We start from the raw sequence: 18,952 nt of genomic DNA, 5'->3' as shown, positions 1-18,952 counted from the left end.
ATTCTTCGTCTTCATCATGTTCAATATCTTCTTCAGTTGTAGACCAACTGAGTCAAGACATTTTGTCTTACAACCCTAGTTTTGTGTAGGAATATACTCAATATCCTAATACTGTTGTTCTTTTATGTGCGTAATATTATTTGAAGCCCCCTTCCATAGGCAGAGTGAACATAATTTTGATGGTTGTTCTCTAGGCAATCCGGGGGAAATGGGAATTGGAGGTATTTTCAGAGATGCTATGGGGAGCTCTATCATACTCTGTTGGACCAGCTGGATGCCGGTTTCACAATCTTAGGTCTTTTGTATGGTCTCATGCCTTTATGGGTATGATGGACTGCCTAATAGAGCTTAATACCGTGGTGGTTATTGATTGGATGTGATCTTTATCTCCAGTTATATGTCATTATGGTTGATCCATTGGAGATTCTAGACATTTTCACAGCTCTTTAGTCCAGAAGATAAATTCCTAGATCTGCCAATGATCAGGCTGATTACTTGGCCAAGAAGGGAGAGGTCAGTTTTACCTAGTTGAGTTTGACTTTAGGGAGCTTTGCTATGTGGTGTTTGCTGTGGTGAATAGTGGTCATGGGGCTTTATAGTTTATATTGTTCTACCTATTCTGGTCTGTTCTTTTTTACCTAACCTGAAGGATTTGTCATCCTTCTAAGCCTTTTTATCTTTCTTTCTCCCTACTCCTATTTCTTGTTTCTTATAATTACTAATTTATTTTAAATCTAGATAATGGGCATATGCAAGAGCAGCACCTTCGGCAACTGCTATGTGGAATTATTCAGTGGATTGACCCTCCTCATGCTATTTCAAAAGCAATTGAATGTGGAAAAAGTGAAAGGTTATATTCCTGTAGTCCCAACCCTCTTTCCGTGTTACTTGTCCTTTGATGTCTTACCTGTTATTTTTTTCTGTTCAGTGAGATGCTTGATGGTTGCCGTGCACTTCTATCAATAGCAACTGTAACTAATCCCCTTGTGTTTGACCAACTCTTGAAATCTATAAGGTCAGCTTTGTAATATTCTATTGTGGCCCATAAATATATATTTTTTAATTTAATGTTTTTTGTTAATAAGAGTTGTATTCGTACTTTAATGTCCCTTTATGACATAATTTATTCTGTTCACAATTTTACACAAGTTAACTTTTTACCTTGATGTTCAGCCCTTTTGGCACTCTTAGCCTATTGTCTGGCTTGATGTGTGAAGTTATAAAAGTTCTTATGGAAAATTACACTGAAGAGGAGACATGGAGTTGGGTGGCACGTGATGTTTTATTAGATACCTGGACGGCACTTCTTGTGGTATATGTTCCATTATTTACTTTTCAGTTTCTTGTCACATGCCCTTCATTTATCTGTATCTTTGGAAAGAATTATAGGGTAGCTTGATGGTTATATTTTTCCAAATCCTCATTCTGCATTAGAAGCATTTTATTATGGGCAAGTGTTATCAAGTATTAATGGTGTAAGATGAGGTTTGAACAATATGACAGTATTTTGTCAAGTACATTTTTCTTCCTCTACTTGTTCAATAGCAGCTCATAAACTCAAACTTTTGCCATTCATCCGCAGCCATTGTGTACTACTGGTAAAAATACATTACTCCCACCAGAAGGGATAAATGCGGCAGCCAATCTCTTTGCCTTGATTGTAGAGTCTGAATTAAAAGGTAACTCTGATGTTTGCACTCTATTTGCTTTTCTGTTACTTCTTTAAGGATTATTATTCTTTATTAATTCTTAACATTACTTTATAATATAGCTGCATCTGCCTCAGTGTCCAGTGATGATAATGACTTTGAATACTTTCAGGCTTCTGTAGCTGGTAGGCAATTGAATCTATCTTCTTTGTTGCATCAGCATCACTGAAATCCTCATAATCTTCGTCATATTTTAAAATGTTGATTTTCTTTAATGTTTTATATTATCTATGTCATCTTTGCAGCCATGGATGAAAGGTTAAGCTCTTATGCTCTTATTGCAAGAGCAGCTATTGATGTCGCAATTCCGTTACTCACGAGATTGTTTTCTGAGCGTTTTGCGAGACTTCATCAGGTGTTTTATTATCTTTATTTTTTTGAAAAAATTGTAATTTTTTTCCCTTTTCCAAACCTTAAGCTGGATTTTGGTTGCTTATAGTGTATTTTGAAACATAAGGAGATAATGGTTTTATTTTCTGCTCTTCCATATTGCCATGCTATCTTACATGCTATGTTTTGAATTAGTTGTTACGGTTTAAGCTGCCACCGTGTTTGATTTGTGCATGCGGGCCTTATATCTCATAAAACATTTGGGATTTCTAGACAAGGTTCACCCTTTCTTGCAACTCAATAGGGTTTTATCAAATCTCGTTTCTACATAAACTTTGGTCCTTGTTTATTTGTATATATTTATATTTTTAAAAAAATATATAATATGTGGAATTTAAAAAATGTAATGAATACTAATATCAATAGCTTGTATTGTAATTTAATAGCCTTTTAACTTTTTGATATATAGATTTGGACCTTTCTTGAATAGACACAGAGTTTATCTTTCAGTCTTTGTGATAATTGTGTGGAGCTCAATTAGGGAATTAGCATGGTCACTCTCATGTTTGTATAGGTTTTATTTTATTAAATGATGTTTTGTGAACAAAATTTGTAGGGATTAGCTGTGAGACAACTAAGTCGGAAGGTGTGTCAGTTTCCCAATAGATAATTCTTGTTTACATCTGTGAATTGCATAAAAAAGACATCCACAAAGTGACATTGGGCAACAGATCGTCTTCCTATTGTATACAGTAAGATAGGCATACTTCTAGAAATAAACTTTAAGAATGAAACGCAGAAAATAAATTCAGAACACTTTTTGTGTCCTTATTATGCTTTTATCTTCCATAATCAGGTCTTCGGAACCTTATATTTTGGATGCCCCCTTATTTAAAGATCAAACATGAATTGATAATTCAACTCAACAAAGTCTTGTCCCAATTGTGTAGGAGTGGCTACTTGAATCTTGTTTACCATTCGGCGCAGTTTTGGGGCCATAACTTAAGTTAAATCTCATATTACCTTGTCTTTCCTTTTTATCTTATCTCACGTTATTGTGGTTTTCCCATTTATTAAGCATTACCCTCAACTGACACTATTTAACTTTTCTCATTGATGTAGTTACTGATATATATATATATATATATATATATATATATATATATATATATTGATAAGTAAAATATTATAAAAGCGCTCAGAAGGGGAGTGAAACCCAAGAGAAATACACAAGACCACAAGGGGCCTCAAGCCTTCAGAGAGGCCAAAAAATCGACAATCTCCTCTAAAGATCTATGATTTCTCCCTAAAACCCAACAAAAAAGAGTGGAAAGAATAGAGAACTTAAGCATAGAAATCGACATCTCCTTTCCATCAAAATATCTCCTATTCCTCTCAAGCCATAAACGCCACCACACACACAGAGGTGTAGCCCTCCAAGCATCCTGAATGTGGGCCCCCACATGGCAACCTCTCCAAGCCTCAATAAACCCGGTTCCCAGCATAACCCAGGGGATCCCAAACAAGCCAATCATTAAATCCGAGCAATCTCCAGCCATGGTGCAATGAATGAGAAGGTGATCCACTGTTTCCTCATCTCGAAGGCACATATAGCAACAATTAACCACCACCTAGTTTCTCCTTCTCAAGTTATCCTGGGTTAATATCCTTCCTAAAACAGAGGTCCATGCAAAGAAAGCCACCTTGAGAGGAGCCTTTGAGCGCCAAACAGACTTCAAAGGAAAGCGAACTCTAGGATCATTCGAGAGACACCTGAAAAACGACCTCACCTCAAAACGCCTCTGAGAGTTGGCAGCCCAAATCCAACTATCAGACTCCTCAACCACAATCCTTTGGCGATACAGCAACTCCAAGAAACGAATGGCTTCCTCAGTCTCCCAGTCCTGAAACAATCGCCTGAATTGAACATGCCAAACCAGTCTCCCACTATCAAGATTATAACAGTTGACCACCAAAGCTTGCCTATCCGAAGCAATCCTGAAAAGTTGAGGAAAAGCGAGAGCGAGAGGAACAACCCCACGCCAAACATCCTCCCAAAAACTAATCCTCCTCCCATCCCTAAGTTGAAACCGAACATGTTTGGAATAGACATCCCACCCCTTCCGAATAAAATTCCAAACCCCCACCCCCTGAGAACCACTCACTTCCAGAGAACTCCACCCTCCTCTCAACTCCCCAAAACGGCTCGCCACGACCCTCCTCCAAGGCCAGTGTCTCCACACCAAATCTCCACAACCATTTCCCAAGGAGGGCCTTATTAAAAGGCACCAGTCTTCGAAGACCCAAACCTGATATTTGTTGCTTATGTGGCCATACAATTTTCTTTTATATTATCTTCAAAATTTGCATGCTCTTATTTCTTATTTTCTTTGTCTTACTACACATTTTTTCTTAGTATTTGTATTTTAGTTGCGCTCCTTGTATTAACATGTTTTTTGCTGCCTCATATTTGGTCCAACAAAGTGTAGTTGATGTTGTAGTCAACTCAATTTCACTCCATAACTCCTGCTCCTACCTTTTTAAAGTCAACTATATGATTCCAGAGTTTCTCTCGAGACTTTTGATCCAACATTTATTCCTACCTGTTTTTTAATATCAATACAATATCATTAGCACATAGCATACAACATGCAACCTTACTTTGAATGTTTTTTATAGATCATTCATAACCAGGCAAAAGGATAGGAGTTTAATGCTCATACCTGATTTGTGCTATAGTAATTGCAAATTCACTAGTTTTTCCTCCAATTATTATTATTATTATAATCAGAGTTCCATTATATTCTCATATTTCATGTTAATATATATATATATATATATATTTGTAAATCCATTGTTTTCTAGAACTCTTTATGGTGGAATTTGGAAGAATGGTTCGCTGATAAATAGGTACGGTACTAAAATACTACGGTGGTCGACGATGGTGGTTGCCGGAGAGAAGTTGTGGGGGTGGATGTGGTAGTTATATGTATATGTAAATATATATGTGTGTGTTTGCGTCTGTATATACAGAGGGGTAGAGAGAGAATAGAGAGAGAGGAGGTAGATGGAAATTTTAAAAGCAATGAAGACAATTTGGACCAAAAAAGTATGGAAGTGCCCGGAAAAAATGGTCGCTGGAAGAGAAAGACAGATCAAAAAATAAAATGGAGAGAAATAGAGTGGAGGAGAGAAAATGTTTTCCTTCATTATTTTTTTTTAATTTCTTTTATGGGGTATTTTAGACATTTCAATTGCTAAATTGACATAATGTCCTTATTTGCACAAATTAAAACAACGGGGGTTAATTGCCCCCTTTTGTATATTATAGGGTTTTTTTTTTGTAGTTAACCCTAATATCAATTTATTCGATCATCCCGTTCGACCTTGCATTAGTTTTATCTTCTGAATTATGCATCATTTACCATCTTTAAAATATTCCACATTCTTGCCTTTAAATTCCATTGGCTAGTTCAATTGTATACCCATCTATGGCCTTACTTTTTATCTATGTTACATCTACTCGGGTACGTGTGTTTTGTCGAACGTTTCAAATCCTCATACATAAAGACACATGGACATTGCTAAATATTCAAATTATTTAATATTTTTATTTTATTTCTAGAGTAAAATAATGTCTTTAGGTAACACTGTTCAATATTGGCATTTCACTCAATTTGGAGCAATAATATAATAAAATCTATTCAAGTGATATATATTTTAGGTGCATGCCCAACCAAAAGTGTTGGATGCATATCCCAATACCCATGTCCAAGTATTGTGTGTCCAACTCGGGTACTTCACCTATATTTAAAGAGGCCATGTAAAATAGATTTTTATATGTCTTCAGTCTTGAGTGCATCTTCAGCCTGTATATTTCTTTTTGTCGTTTCTTTTAGACTATATAGGAGTAGAGGCTATGAAAATGTTTATACAATTGAATGAATGTAAACATGCTCTCCTTTGTTGCAGTTGGCTATGGGTTATTGGGGCAACCTGATCTAGTAGGGTAAATTTTTTGTGAGCTATGGGTGCATCTATATCCTTTTTATAGCTAGTGCATCTATAGCTTTCATTTTCTCTTTGGTTCTTTTTTAAGTGGTAAAAATTTAAAATGGATCGTTGTGATTACTTATATTATGGGGCATCATTATCCATAGAAATAGAAGCAAAATATTTAAAGTATAATTGCTATCAAATTTTTTTTTGGCTAGAGCATTGTTTCAATTTTGGGGATCTCTTGTGATCTGATGGCATGTTTTTTCAAAAGGATTTTATATATTGCTTATGAAAAAAAAGAAGGAAGAAAGGATTTTATACATTACTGGTTGTATCTGTTGGCCCTAGCCCCCTAGGTTTTCATAATAATTTTTTTTTTTTGATAAGTAAGAATTTTATAAAAAAGTGCTCAAAAGGGGAGCGAATCCCATGGAAACAAAAGGCCACAAAACGCCTTAAGCCTTCAAAGAGGCCAAAAAAATAACAATCTCTTCAACAGAACGATAATCTCTCCCTGAGACCCAACAAAAAAGAGTGGATATAATGGAAAACTTAAGCATAGACATAGGTTTCTCCTTGCCATCGAAATATCTCCGATTTCTTTCGAGCCAAATGCACCACCAAATACAAAGAGGGGTAGCCCTCCAAGCATCCTGAATGAGAGCTCCAACTGAGACACCTCTCCAAGCCTCAATCAACCTTCTAGAGGAACAGGGCATAACCTAGGGGACCCTAAATAACCCAATCATCAAATCCCAACAATCTCTGGTCATACTGCAATGCAACAGAAGGTGATCCACTGTCTCCTCATCGTGCCGGCACAAGTAACAACGATTGATAACCACCTGATTCCTCCACCTCAAATTATCCTGGGTTAAAATCTTACCCAAGACAGAAGTCCAAGCAAAGAAGGCCATCTTAAGGGGAGCCTTGGAGCGCCAAATAGCCTTACAAGGGAAAGGACCACCATCACCAACAGTAAGGCACCTGAAAAAGGACCTCACCTCGAAACGACCCTGAGAGTGTGGACTCCAAAGCCAACAATTAGACTCCCCATGAGAAATCACCTGACGATACAGTAGTTCCGAAAAACGAGTGACCTCCTTAATCTCTCAATCCTGAAAATGCCTCATAAACTGAACATCCCAAGTTAGTCTTCCGTTATCAAGATGATAATAGTCAACCACCAAGGCCTGTCTATCAGAAGCAATCTTGTAAAGCCAAGGGAAAGAAAGAGCTAGGGGAAGCTCCCCACACCAAAGGGGAGCTTCTTCTATAAGACGTTATGTTTCTTTTCTTTTCTTTTTTTTTTTGGTTGCATATTTTGGTGGGGCTTTTGTGTAAATTTTGTACACATGCTAATCTTTAATATCACTTGCTTATTTGTAGGGCAGAGGCATAAGTGATCCAACTGAAACTTTGGAAGAGCTTTATTCACTGTTGCTGATAACCGGGCATGTTCTCGCTGATGAAGGAGAGGGAGAAACACCTTCGGTACTTTACTTATTTTCTGCTTTCTAATTTTTGTTCTTGCAATTAAGCCCAATGTCTCCTAAATTCTATTTGAGAACAATTTCTGTGTAATTGATTAGGCATTAATCTCAAGAATTGCATTATTTGATATCCATTATGTGACATTCCGGCAAAACGTATTAATGCATATATTTGTATTTATATTATAGCTTTATAGGGAGCCTTTGGCTATTTTTGTGTAATTTGCTAGTTTGGGGGCGGCTACTAACTTATCAGAGCAACTAATTGGGGTAGTATTACAATTATGAGAAAGATTCTTAATTAGAGCAACTAATTGGGGTTTTAGCTTTACAATTATGAGAAAGATTCTATCTAATTACTTTTGCATTCGATTTTTAATTATTCATAAAACTTGTTATGTTTTATGTGACGCAGACTGCAGATGCACAAGCTGGACGTTACCACCTGAATTATATGATAAATTCTATATTTGCATTTACCATATATTTAAGTTGTATTCTTTCATTTGGTTTGTTTGGTTATTAAACATCATGGTCCCATCTCCCTTTTTTTCTAGGGGTATAAGTGACTTATCTTATGCTGTTGATAAATATTCAAGATTTATGTGTAAGCAGGATTTTTATGCTTCTGGAATTATTTTATTTAAAACATAGTTTTTACGTAACTAGAAATTCTAATCATGGGTGAGATTATGTGATATTTAGGTTCCAAACTCTATACAAACCCATTTTACGGACTTTGTGGAAGCAGACAAACACCCTGTTGTTATACTTTCTGGGTAAAGTCCCCCTTTCTCTTTGCTGAAACATTATGTGTATTTTGAGTTGGATGCCAAATTAAAGTTGGCGTGAATATGCTTTATGGGAAAAAAGGTGGATATTTGCTTATTTTTATTTTATTTTATTTTATTATTATTATTATTTTTGTGTGTGTGTGTGTGTGTGTGGAGATGTGTGCATATAAGTTCCACAAAGAATAGTATGCTAAAGTCAAATATACCATATGTAGCTCGACAGTCTTTTTCCCAACTACTTGGGGTAGGCTACATGAATCCTATTTTTTCATTTCCCTCTAAGGCCGTAGCCTTTTTTTTTTGATAAGTAAGATTTTATTGAAAACGCTCAAAAGGGGAGCGGAATCTAAAGAAACACAAGGGCCAAAAGGTGCCTCAAACCTTCAAAGAGGCCAAAAAAATAATAATCTCCTCAATAGATCTATAATCTCTCCCTGACACCCAACAAAAAAGAGTGGAAATAATAGAGAACTTAAGCATAGAAATAGGTTTCTCTTTTCCCTCAAAATATCTATGATTTCTCTCGAGCCAAATGCACCACCAAATACAAAGAGGCGTAGCCCTCCAGGCATCCTGCGTGAGAAAAATGGGTAAAGACCTGCTTACTAATGCAGCCCCAACAGAGACACCTTTCCAAGTCTCAATCAACCCTCTGGAGGAACAAGGCATAACCCAATAGACACCAAATAAACCAAGCATCAAATCCCAACAGTCTCTGGCTAAGCTGTAATCCAAAAGAAGGTGATCAACTGTCTCCTCATCGCACAAGCACATATAACATCGATTGATCACCGCCTGATTCCTCCTCCTCAAATTATCCTGGGTTAAAATCTTACCCAGTACGGAAGTCCAAGCAAAGAAGGCTACCTTAAGGGGAGCCTTAGAACGCCAAAGAGACTTCCAGGGGAAAGGGACCATATCATTTGAGTATCAAATGCATTAAAAATTATGGAAGAATACTGCATGGAAAATCCCATAACAAAGAGGAGTCATATGTACATCTCACAGTACATTTTTGATGTATAACAATGCTGGTACTTCTAGATTCATTTGGACAGGTATCAAGACACTTACAGTTTGTTGGTACTCTTGGTAGCTCTGAAATAAAAAAAAGTAATTATATCATGATTATGCTGCTATAAATGTTAACTTAATTGCGTTTCATCTTGTCACCATCAAATTCTAATCTTTGCATCACGCAATTATACCATACAATTGGAACTGTATTTCATTTATTGATTCTTTTTGATTTATTTTTATGGTAACTGTATATTTTATTTATTGATTCTTTTGTTTTATTTTTATGGTCTTTGGACATACCTTGTTGTGATATTTTTTGTTGGATATTTTCATCACGTGTCTCTTTTCTTTATTGATGCAGCTCAATTATAAAGTTTGCTCAGCAGAGTTTAGATCCAGATATGAGAGCATCGTTTTTCAGTCCTCGGCTTATGGAGGTTATCTATCAAATCACTTTCTTTTATGACCTATATCAACTCAACTTTTGGATCCTTTTCTGCTCATTTCCATGCCATCTTTGGGATTGGGATCCCAATGTAGTGGCTCAACTGCATGTTCCTTTTACATTTTAACTAAAGCAAGGGTAAAGAGTCGTATTGGATTCTGATGCTTCAAGACATGTGTCGTGCATGCCTTGAACAACAAAATGCGCGTTCTTATAATAAGAGTGCAAAAATTTAGGGAAAACATTACCAAGTGTCCAAATAGTTGGACTATTTAAAGGAAGAAAAATTGATTTGCCAGGGGGTATGCTCCCTCTGCTCCTCGGGCTTGTGTGTAATGCCCATCTCTTGGTTTCTTTTCTCCTTGTGTGAGAATGTATAATGAACTTACTCAGCCACAAAAAAAAAAAAAAAAAAAAAAAAAAGGAAAAAAAAAGAGGGAAACATCCTGAGTCTTTCTTATGTGAATTCTACCATTATAACCACAGAAAGTCTGATAGATTCCAATTATACGTTTAATGTTTATTATTGCATGTATGCAAAAATCTTCGTTGCCATGTTTTTGCGGTATCCCTGTCCTATCTTTTGCAAAAATTCTCATCTTGTTGTGGTTGTCTTTTTTCTTACCCTTATCCACGTCTTTGTTTTTGCTTCATAGTTAATAATGTTTGAGGTCTATGAATTCATAAGCAGGTTCCTGGTAGTGTTAGTTCTGGCATTATATGCATTTAATTTGGCATATGGGACCTGTATCATTACCTTGTATACCATTCAATTTTGTTTAATGATGATCAGATTTTGATAGGGCATCCTAATATCCTAAGTTCCTCTTATTGTCCTACAAATTATTGACTACTGTCCTTTTGTTGCAAATATATATATTTTTCCCGTGAATAACTTTCTACATAATGCAATAAAATAAGCATTAATGTTAAGTAATATTTTTCTCTCTTGAATTTTAATTTTATTTTTTGTTGTTTGGCAAGCAAGATCCTTCTCTTTGAACTTGTCTACTGTTATCCTAGTCATGCTATCTTAGTTATTTGTTTGAGCTAAATTTTTATACAGGCAGTTATATGGTTCCTTGCAAGATGGTCATGTACTTATCTATTACCAGATAAAGAAAGTCGAGACACTTGCAGTAATTCAGATAATGATCATGAGAATCAGCTCAAGTCAGAGTGCCCCGGAAAAGCTTTGCTTAGTTTTTTTGGAGAGCATGATCAAGGTAAACTCGTGCTTGATGTTATTGTCCGCATCTCCATGACGACACTTGTTTCATATCCCGGGGAGAAGGATTTGCAGGTATGAGATATGGAAAATATTTTTCCTCGTTCTTTGATAGTAGACATTTCAGTCTTTGATATTTGATAGGTTCTCCTGGATTGTACTCTTGAGTTCTATATACATGCCTATTCAGAAAGGGTATAGGAAAATAATTTGACTTCCTTTTTATAGAGATGTTATACTAGGAAGGTTATAGGATAATATTTTGAGTTCCTTCTTGTAGAGATATTGAACCATGGTACTTGCTAGTGTGCTTTCCACGAAAAACAAGTCCTCAGATGGACGCCATTTGTTGATGGTTAATTGTTGCTACACCTAATGTCATAAATCATGGGAAATGCATTCACTCCTAGTTGTTATTGTGTTTGAGTGCATTATTGACCTTACTTACTGCAAGATGTGATTGAGGGGCTGCATGATTTCACATTTCATAATCAGTTTGAAAACAGAATGCTACTTTGGTAGACCCACTTTCTTAGTTAAGCATGGTTTTATGTAATTGTTTGCTTTGTCTATCAATAAGCTCTTAGTACAACATTTTTCTTGCAACCCTGCTTGTTTTCTTGCCATAACCTTGACTGTTTTTGGAAAAATGCAAAATGACAGTGAAATGAAATTTGTCTTCAGATGAAAACTGCAGTATATGTTTGACTATTAGATGACGGGCTACTTCTGTTTTTTTTTTTTTTTCTTTCAAAGCAAAATTATTTGTATGCTTGTGTGTAATTCATAATGTATAGAAGATTTAAACTCTTGATATCATCAAATAAATTGAGTACACAAAGCTATTTATCATGAAACATTGGGATCATGTCACAACTCCTTATGCTTGAAGGAGTAGCAATCTTTTATCCTTGCCTTCACAGTCATCTCCCTTGACTTACTGCAGATTCATTTCCAACTCATATCTTCCCCAGGCTAGTTATAACTGCTAGACTGTCTTTTTCTTTTTTGTCCTTTTGCTAGGCAATCTTGTGAAGCTGTCAGCTCATTCCGTCTGCCTAGTCAAGATAGCTTGCAAGGCTTCGGATGCTTCCCAGACTTGAGTTTGAGTTTCTCCCTAGCTTATTGGGATATTTTGTTCCCACAACTTCCTCCATCAATGATCATAGTGCATATCTGATGCAGGAGCATCTACGAGGCTCTCCAAGACTAATTGGGCCCCCTAGCCAGCTAGGCTTGGGTTCTATTTATCTTGGGGTTTTAGTTATTTGCTTATTTTCTGTGTGTCTTATTTGATTTTTATGTTTTATGTTATTTGGTAGATGATAGTTATAGTCCTAGTCTTTTTAAATACTCATGTGACTTTTTAAGTACTTTGGAGGGTTAAGATTTATTAGTCATTGAAGTAATCAAGGGGTAGGATGCTAGTGCTGCTGTAACCCTTGTATAAATAGTCTATTAAGAGACTTTGTATGCAGTTTTGATTCCAGAAATTCAGATTTAGAGTTTCTCTCGGGTCTCTTTGCCCTAGAACTCACCTATCTACGTTCCAACTTCGATTTTATTGCTTTATCTCTCTGTTTTTCTGCTTGTTTATTGCTGAAAATCCTTTTCTTTCGTTGTTTTACACTGTTACAGCTGCCGGACAGCAGCTTATCGCTACTGCCCTGCACCAATATCTTTACACCAATAGTACAAGTGGTGTGAAAAATTGTTGCTCCAGAGTCATTGTTATCCATCTTCGTGTTTTGGAAGCAACCCTGATTTTCGCATCACCAAGGATTTGCCTTTGTCACCATGTAGAATATCACCATACTCTCCATCTGAGGAATCATCAAAGTTCAGCTCAACCTCCGCATATAATTCATAGTTCGTGTCTTCCTCCATCACATTTTGTTCCTTTATTGATACGGTTGCCCCTGGATTTTAGGCACCCTATTGACCTATATCTGGGCTCCCCACACATGTAACACCTCATTTCAAGGTCTCCACCGCTATTTTGACCTGCTGTCCCCTCAAAATTTGGTTGTTTTGGCATTAGTGCCTGGTTTCGTACCCCGCCAACGTGTGGCAGCTACGGTCTCACATTCTGAGCGTTGTTTTGCACTGATGTAAAGGCTGATTTGATTCTCCTCTAAAAGTGGGCTGCAATACTGCGGAACTGCTGCTAGAGCTCCAAACCTGCCTGTTTTGTTGTTTCTCTACCACCAAAACCTGTTGCTAAGCCTCCGAAACAGAAAATGAATACTAGAGTAAGGCTTCTTGTATGCTGGGCCTTAATACCTGACATAATGTGTCACCAACTGCTCATCCCTCTCCGGTAAATCATTGTATGTGATTAATCAGTAAACTTCTTTGGTATAGTCTTCCATACTGCGACTTGCTTCTTGAAGTCGTTTGAACATAATCAAAAGGTAAAAATTGTTTCTTCATCTTTTCCCGTTTTGCAATCTTAAGCTTACACTGTGCTCCCTGGTAATCCGTAATTGTTCCATAATGCTGATACTCTTATTTCAAATGAATAGTGATGAGCTTGACCTTCTTGTGATCGGATATGTCGTGGTATTCTAAAACACACGATGGTATTTAGCCATAGATCAACTCGTCCTTAAAACTTCATAAAGTTCAAGAATCTTAATTTTGATATTCGCCTCCCAACATTGTCAGTCCCTTTGTTTGGTGATCTATGACAATGCGGATGATAAAATGGTACCAGACACATCATCTTCTTGACTTGCCTTGGTGGAAGTTCTACTCTGTTTTGGGCTTGCTTTATAAGGGTTCTTCTCGAACTTGCATCCTATGACATCCTCTTGGTGTTCTCATGGAAGCATGATTGGGAGGCTGGAAAGCCAAAACTAAAGCTCTGATTGGACATTGACCCATTTATTGGGTTAGCAGGACCAGGAGAGGATAGGATATTGACCCATTTGTTGGGTTAGCTTCTTGACTTGCCTTGGCGGAAGTTCTACTTTGTTTTGGGCTTGCTTTATAAGGGTTCTTCTTGAACTTGCATCCTACAACGTCCTCTTCTTGGTGTTCTCATGGAAGCATGATTGAGAGGTCGCAAAGCCGAAACTAAAGCTCTGATACCAAACCTGATGCCTTACCAGGAGAAAATGATCAAATCATCGGTCACTACCAGATTGGAGACAAAAATAAAGAATATAGTAAGAAAAAAACGAGAAAATAAAGAATATAGTAAGAAAAAAACGGAGAAAATAAAGAGGCAAATTCTCGCTGCTTCAGTATGAATTGGGAACTCCAATAACAATAATTCTTAAAACCCAAACAAAACAAAACTTTATAGGGTTTTCCTTCTCAATGTCAGTGATAATTAGCCTTACTACAAAAATTAAAACAAAGTATCAAAAGACTTTCTTAATCCTGTCTGTTTGTTCCTTCTTTTCCCTCTATCCTTTTCAGGGTGTTCCCAATATTGCAGGAATTTATCCACTTGATTTAAATCTACACCAGAGAGTGAGGGAGGAAGGGAGTGAAGGAGGGAAATGTGCATTTCTAAAGTGGCAGTATCACCCAAAGTTGATGAATCCTATGACTAAGCTCTCAAAGGAGAGTGCCTGGCTTCTCTAGAAATTGTAGAATTGCACTTCTTAAGCGGCAGGAATTTATCCACTTGATTTAGGTCTACACCAGAGGGAGAGGCATGGGTGGGGGAGGGAAGACTTAGAATTGCATTTCTAAGGTTGATGATTCCTGTGACTATGCTCTGAAGTAGTGTGCCTCGTTTCTGTCAATTGTTTTTGTGGGAATAATTAGTGCACTTTGGGTGCTTTCAGTGGCTCAAAAGCTGATCTGCTATGTCTGCTACCACTTCATGTGGTCACATTTTCAACATGCCAAGGATGGTTTATAAGTTCCACCATATCACAGGATAGTTATTGTTTGCATGAAAGATACAAAAACAACTCACATTCTATCTTTTCTCGACTTGATTCTTATTGAATAATTCTTAAAAATACTCACCGACTTTAATCACCTTATTCAGGAACCTCTTTGATATTAGAGGTTGGATTATTTGTAAAATAATATATTAATCACTGCAGTGAGGCAGCATGATAAATTTTTTCCACAGGCTTCCTTCACAATAGAACTGGAACAAAGTTGAGGGTTCCATTTCCATTATTGTCCTTTCCTTGAAGCTCTAATATATATATATAAATATATTATATCCCTGGCTCATTTCTCCTGCTTGGAACTATGTGATGAAGACTGACAAATAATTTTTGTTCAGCACTCACAATTTTTAATTTTCCTGACTTAATGGAGTTTCATTTCACAACTAACTTCATGAAATATGACTTTATTCCTTTCTTATTTTTTATTTTACATTTTACACTTTGACTAGCTTTATCTGATTTTCGAGTTCCAAGATTGCCTAAATGGTTGTGCAAGGAGTGATATCTCCTTTAATTAGGAATATTTCCTTGACAGTGTCTTGCTTCATGTTTCAAAATATATAAATTATTTATTTATTTTTTATTATTTATTTATTTATTTATTTTTTATTGTTTGAAAATTTATTTCTCCTTTCTCAAATGTAAGATGTTGGCAGGTGTTATAATTGTGTTTGTATTTGACAGGCAGTTACTTGTTACCAGTTGCTTCATGTGCTTGTCCGGCAAAGGAATGTTTGTGTGCACCTTGTTGATTTGGTGAGTTGTATATACATTGTTTATGAATGCAAGTGAATCTTAGTGGAGTGTATCATTGTGTTTTGTTGTGCTCTTGGCCACCTTCCTTTGTTTTGGTTTTGTTAATAAAACTAGCTAATTTTAGCAATTATTGAAGTGGGGTTCTTTTATCATATCTTTATCCTTTTCATTCTTTTTCCTTTCCCTCCTTGTCATAAATGAATAAACCATCAAAATTTTAGTTTAGCTTTCCCAGTGCAAGCCCAAAAAGGAAGGAGCTTGAGTAAGTTGGACCGCAAGACCTTTGTGTTTACACTTTCGAACATGAATCCTGAAATGTAAAAATCTGGATTCATGTAGCCTTAGATGTTTGGAATAAGGCATACTTAGAGTGGATTTGTGATCAGCATACAGATATCGTAATGGCTGTGGGTGTTATATGATTTTCTTAGAAGGCGAATTAAGGACCCCAACTTGGTGTGCGTTGAAAAAAAGTGCTTATGCATTTATGAGAGTGCACTGCAGTGTTGTGAACATGGTGAAAATGCTGAAATGTTATATCCATGTTGTAATAGCCTGTTATTGTATTTTGGTGTGACACTGTTTTCATGATGACTTTGTTATTGCTTATTTATACATGGGAATTTGTTTCAAGATGTTGATACATGAAACAACCTATGGCTTGTCGGTATCATGCCAATTGGCTGGTGGCATATTTGGCTTAAGGCATGCCATTGGCTCCAATTTGCTAGTATCCTCGTTATATAAGGTCACATATACAACGAGGATACTTTTAATAATTTAGATATTGATGTAAGCATCTTTTTCCTACTGAAATATCTGGATTTTTTTCTTACCAATTTAAAAGGGAAAAAAAAATATATTTCATGTTGATCTTAGCTATGTATATGAGTGTTAGAGGATTTATTTATTAAGGGTAGTCTTGTCTTTTCTTTCTTTTTAGTTAGGACAGTCTTGTCTTTTATTTCTTTTTAGTTAGGGCATATTCTGTGTATATAAATATGTGTTGTAATTCAGAAAACATATCTACGATTCAATAATATAGCATCAGTTCTTCAAAGTTTTCAATGAGAATGAAAAATAAGCCATTTCTTTTCCTTTTTTTCTGCAGGGCTCATGGCGTGACTTAGCAAATGCGTTTGCAAATGATAGAAGTTTGTTCACTTTAAACGCTGCTCAGCAAGTAATGACTTAAATTTTTTGTCACCAGGACCTCACTTTTTTCTCTCAGTTTAGTAAACTACAATATTGTCCTTATCCTGTTGCAGCGTTCATTGGCTCAAACCCTTGTTCTTTCAGCTGGTGGCATGAGAAATTCAGAGGCTTCAAATCAGTGAGTCTACTTTTTAGGTTTCTCATGATCTTTTACTTTTTAATTGTTATGATTTTACTTCTGCTTTATGGCCTAATATCTGGTTACAATTACTCAAAGGTACGTTAGGGATCTCATGGGTCATATGACAGCTTATCTAATGGAGATGTCTGGCAAGAATGATCTAAAAAATTTTGCCCAACAACCAGATGTTATCCTGGTGGTAATTACATAACTTTTGAAATACGAGGTCATTTTCAGTTCATGTATGTTCCATTGTTACTCGTCAAGAAAAGTATTTTAAAAACTCGACGGACATCCTGTAGATCAGCTGCTTGTTGGAGCGCCTTCGTGGAGCTGCCAGTGCCACAGAACCTCGAACACAAAAGGCAATTTACGAGATGGGTTTCTCCATAACGAACGCTGTTCTGCTTTTGCTTGAAGTTTACAAACATGAGGTATTTGTTGTATGTATCGATTTTTGTGTAATCTACTTCCATTACACGCCTTTCTGAAAGTTATGGTTTCCTACTTTTTTGGACTTCCACTTGTTTAATACACAGTTTGTGTTCAAAAGCTTCTAACATTTTATTGATGTCCTGAATTTATATATTCTTAATTTTCATTGACATTTGTGAACTAATTCATTTTCTGAGCTATCAAATGTTTGCCTGTTGTTGACATTAAGTTGACATTAAATTATGGAGTCATGGTCGACTTCTTTGTGAACTTAGTTTTGGTTGAATATCATTACACTTGGATATATGATAATGGTTGACTCTAGAGTGTAATATTATATTTCTTATTCACATGTATGCACATACTCATTCTGGATATATACAACATAATTTAGATACCCAAACATTAGGTGTCTTACTAATGATGTAGGACTGCAGTCACTGCACTTAATTATTCAGAATAAGCTACCCATGGCTGATTATTTGGTGAGCTTTGTCTATGGATACTTATGAGCTTTCTAGACTGAAAAAGGTTAGTTAGGCTTGGTTATAAAGTTGAAAATATTTGGACTTTCCGAGGATGTGTTGTTGGACAGCAGCTAATTGTCTAAAAAAAAACACCAAAACGGTATGGAAAGTTTTGGAGTTACAAACCAGAATTTTGGGATGAAAAAGTAAAGGAAATCGCATGTCATGATGAAATATGATAATTAATATTCTGGAAATTTCACCTACATTCCCTTGGGCCCACAGTGTAGTTTCCATCAAACAATTATCTACTTGCAAATTATTTAAGTTGAACATTGATTCAAAAAGTACAGAAATATGCACAAGACACTGGTGGTCTCCTAAATTTTATGGATTAGGACTCTGAAGTTAGAAGTTTGAACTTTTATGGTTAAGGCTAGCCTAAACCTTTCATAATGCTACACTTCAATATATATATATATTTTTTGGCTCAATAGCAATTGGGTTGAGGGCCACTATATATATATATATATATATATATTCATATCCCATCATACAAATATGTATAAGGCCACATATAAAAGCTCAACAGGATAGCTACCCAATTTACTAGCATAATAAAACTCATGGGCCACTAGTACAATCTATCCAATGTTTAATTATACTCCGAAAATAAGCTTCAGTGCTTCACTCAACCAAAAACAAGGAAGTATTAAAAGGTACAGGAAAAAGTTGTAGCATTTTAATCGAATGAAAAAGTTTTCAGTAAGATTGAATTTAAATCAAAATTCCACAATAAGAGGTCCTTAGTGGCCATTTGTTAATGTGCTCTCTATCATTATCTTTACATAGTATTTGTTCTTCAAGATTTCGGGAAGATCTCACTAAGTGAAGCCAAATAATGATCATCGCTATTTCTATTAATTAATTTTCACTCTCTTTTGCTTAAATATTTTCCCCTTCTATCTGTTGAACACAATGCTTAAGATCCTGCTGGGCACCACAAGATTTTCAGTTTCT

At 36.0% G+C, this 18,952-nt stretch overlaps 1 protein-coding gene across 10 annotated transcripts in view; it reads left to right on the top strand.

Moving 5' to 3' along the window:
• The window catches only part of LOC132271236 (uncharacterized), a 51,168-nt gene that overhangs the window by 21,097 nt on the left and 11,119 nt on the right, over nucleotides 1-18,952 (top strand). For 3 of the 10 annotated variants that reach the window (XR_009469672.1, XM_059772560.1, XM_059772559.1), the window contains exons 10-24: nucleotides 739-850; nucleotides 929-1,015; nucleotides 1,174-1,312; nucleotides 1,583-1,679; nucleotides 1,772-1,834; nucleotides 1,955-2,064; nucleotides 7,428-7,532; nucleotides 8,237-8,310; nucleotides 9,707-9,782; nucleotides 10,857-11,093; nucleotides 15,623-15,694; nucleotides 16,806-16,877; nucleotides 16,963-17,027; nucleotides 17,127-17,229; nucleotides 17,333-17,464. Coding sequence is in view for 7 of the 10 variants with exons in the window: in XM_059772560.1 (XP_059628543.1) it covers nucleotides 739-850; nucleotides 929-1,015; nucleotides 1,174-1,312; nucleotides 1,583-1,679; nucleotides 1,772-1,834; nucleotides 1,955-2,064; nucleotides 7,428-7,532; nucleotides 8,237-8,310; nucleotides 9,707-9,782; nucleotides 10,857-11,093; nucleotides 15,623-15,694; nucleotides 16,806-16,877; nucleotides 16,963-17,027; nucleotides 17,127-17,229; nucleotides 17,333-17,464 (1,544 nt within the window). In the remaining 3 variants the exon portion in view is untranslated. Of the gene's footprint in view, nucleotides 1-738; nucleotides 851-928; nucleotides 1,016-1,173; nucleotides 1,313-1,582; nucleotides 1,680-1,771; nucleotides 1,835-1,954; nucleotides 2,065-7,427; nucleotides 7,533-7,946; nucleotides 8,139-8,236; nucleotides 8,311-9,706; nucleotides 9,783-10,856; nucleotides 11,094-15,622; nucleotides 15,695-16,805; nucleotides 16,878-16,962; nucleotides 17,028-17,126; nucleotides 17,257-17,332; nucleotides 17,465-18,952 lie in introns of those variants that run through there. The other 7 variants (XM_059772562.1, XM_059772561.1, XM_059772564.1 and 4 more) reach the window with 5 other exon arrangements.

The sequence above is a fragment of the Cornus florida genome, unplaced genomic scaffold, assembly GCF_030987335.1.
Source record: "Cornus florida cultivar Cherokee Brave unplaced genomic scaffold, ASM3098733v1 CherokeeBrave_3.0.0_Hap2_Chr08, whole genome shotgun sequence".
Classification (NCBI taxonomy): domain Eukaryota; kingdom Viridiplantae; phylum Streptophyta; class Magnoliopsida; order Cornales; family Cornaceae; genus Cornus; species Cornus florida.
This window is presented reverse-complemented; position numbering and strand designations above follow the sequence as displayed.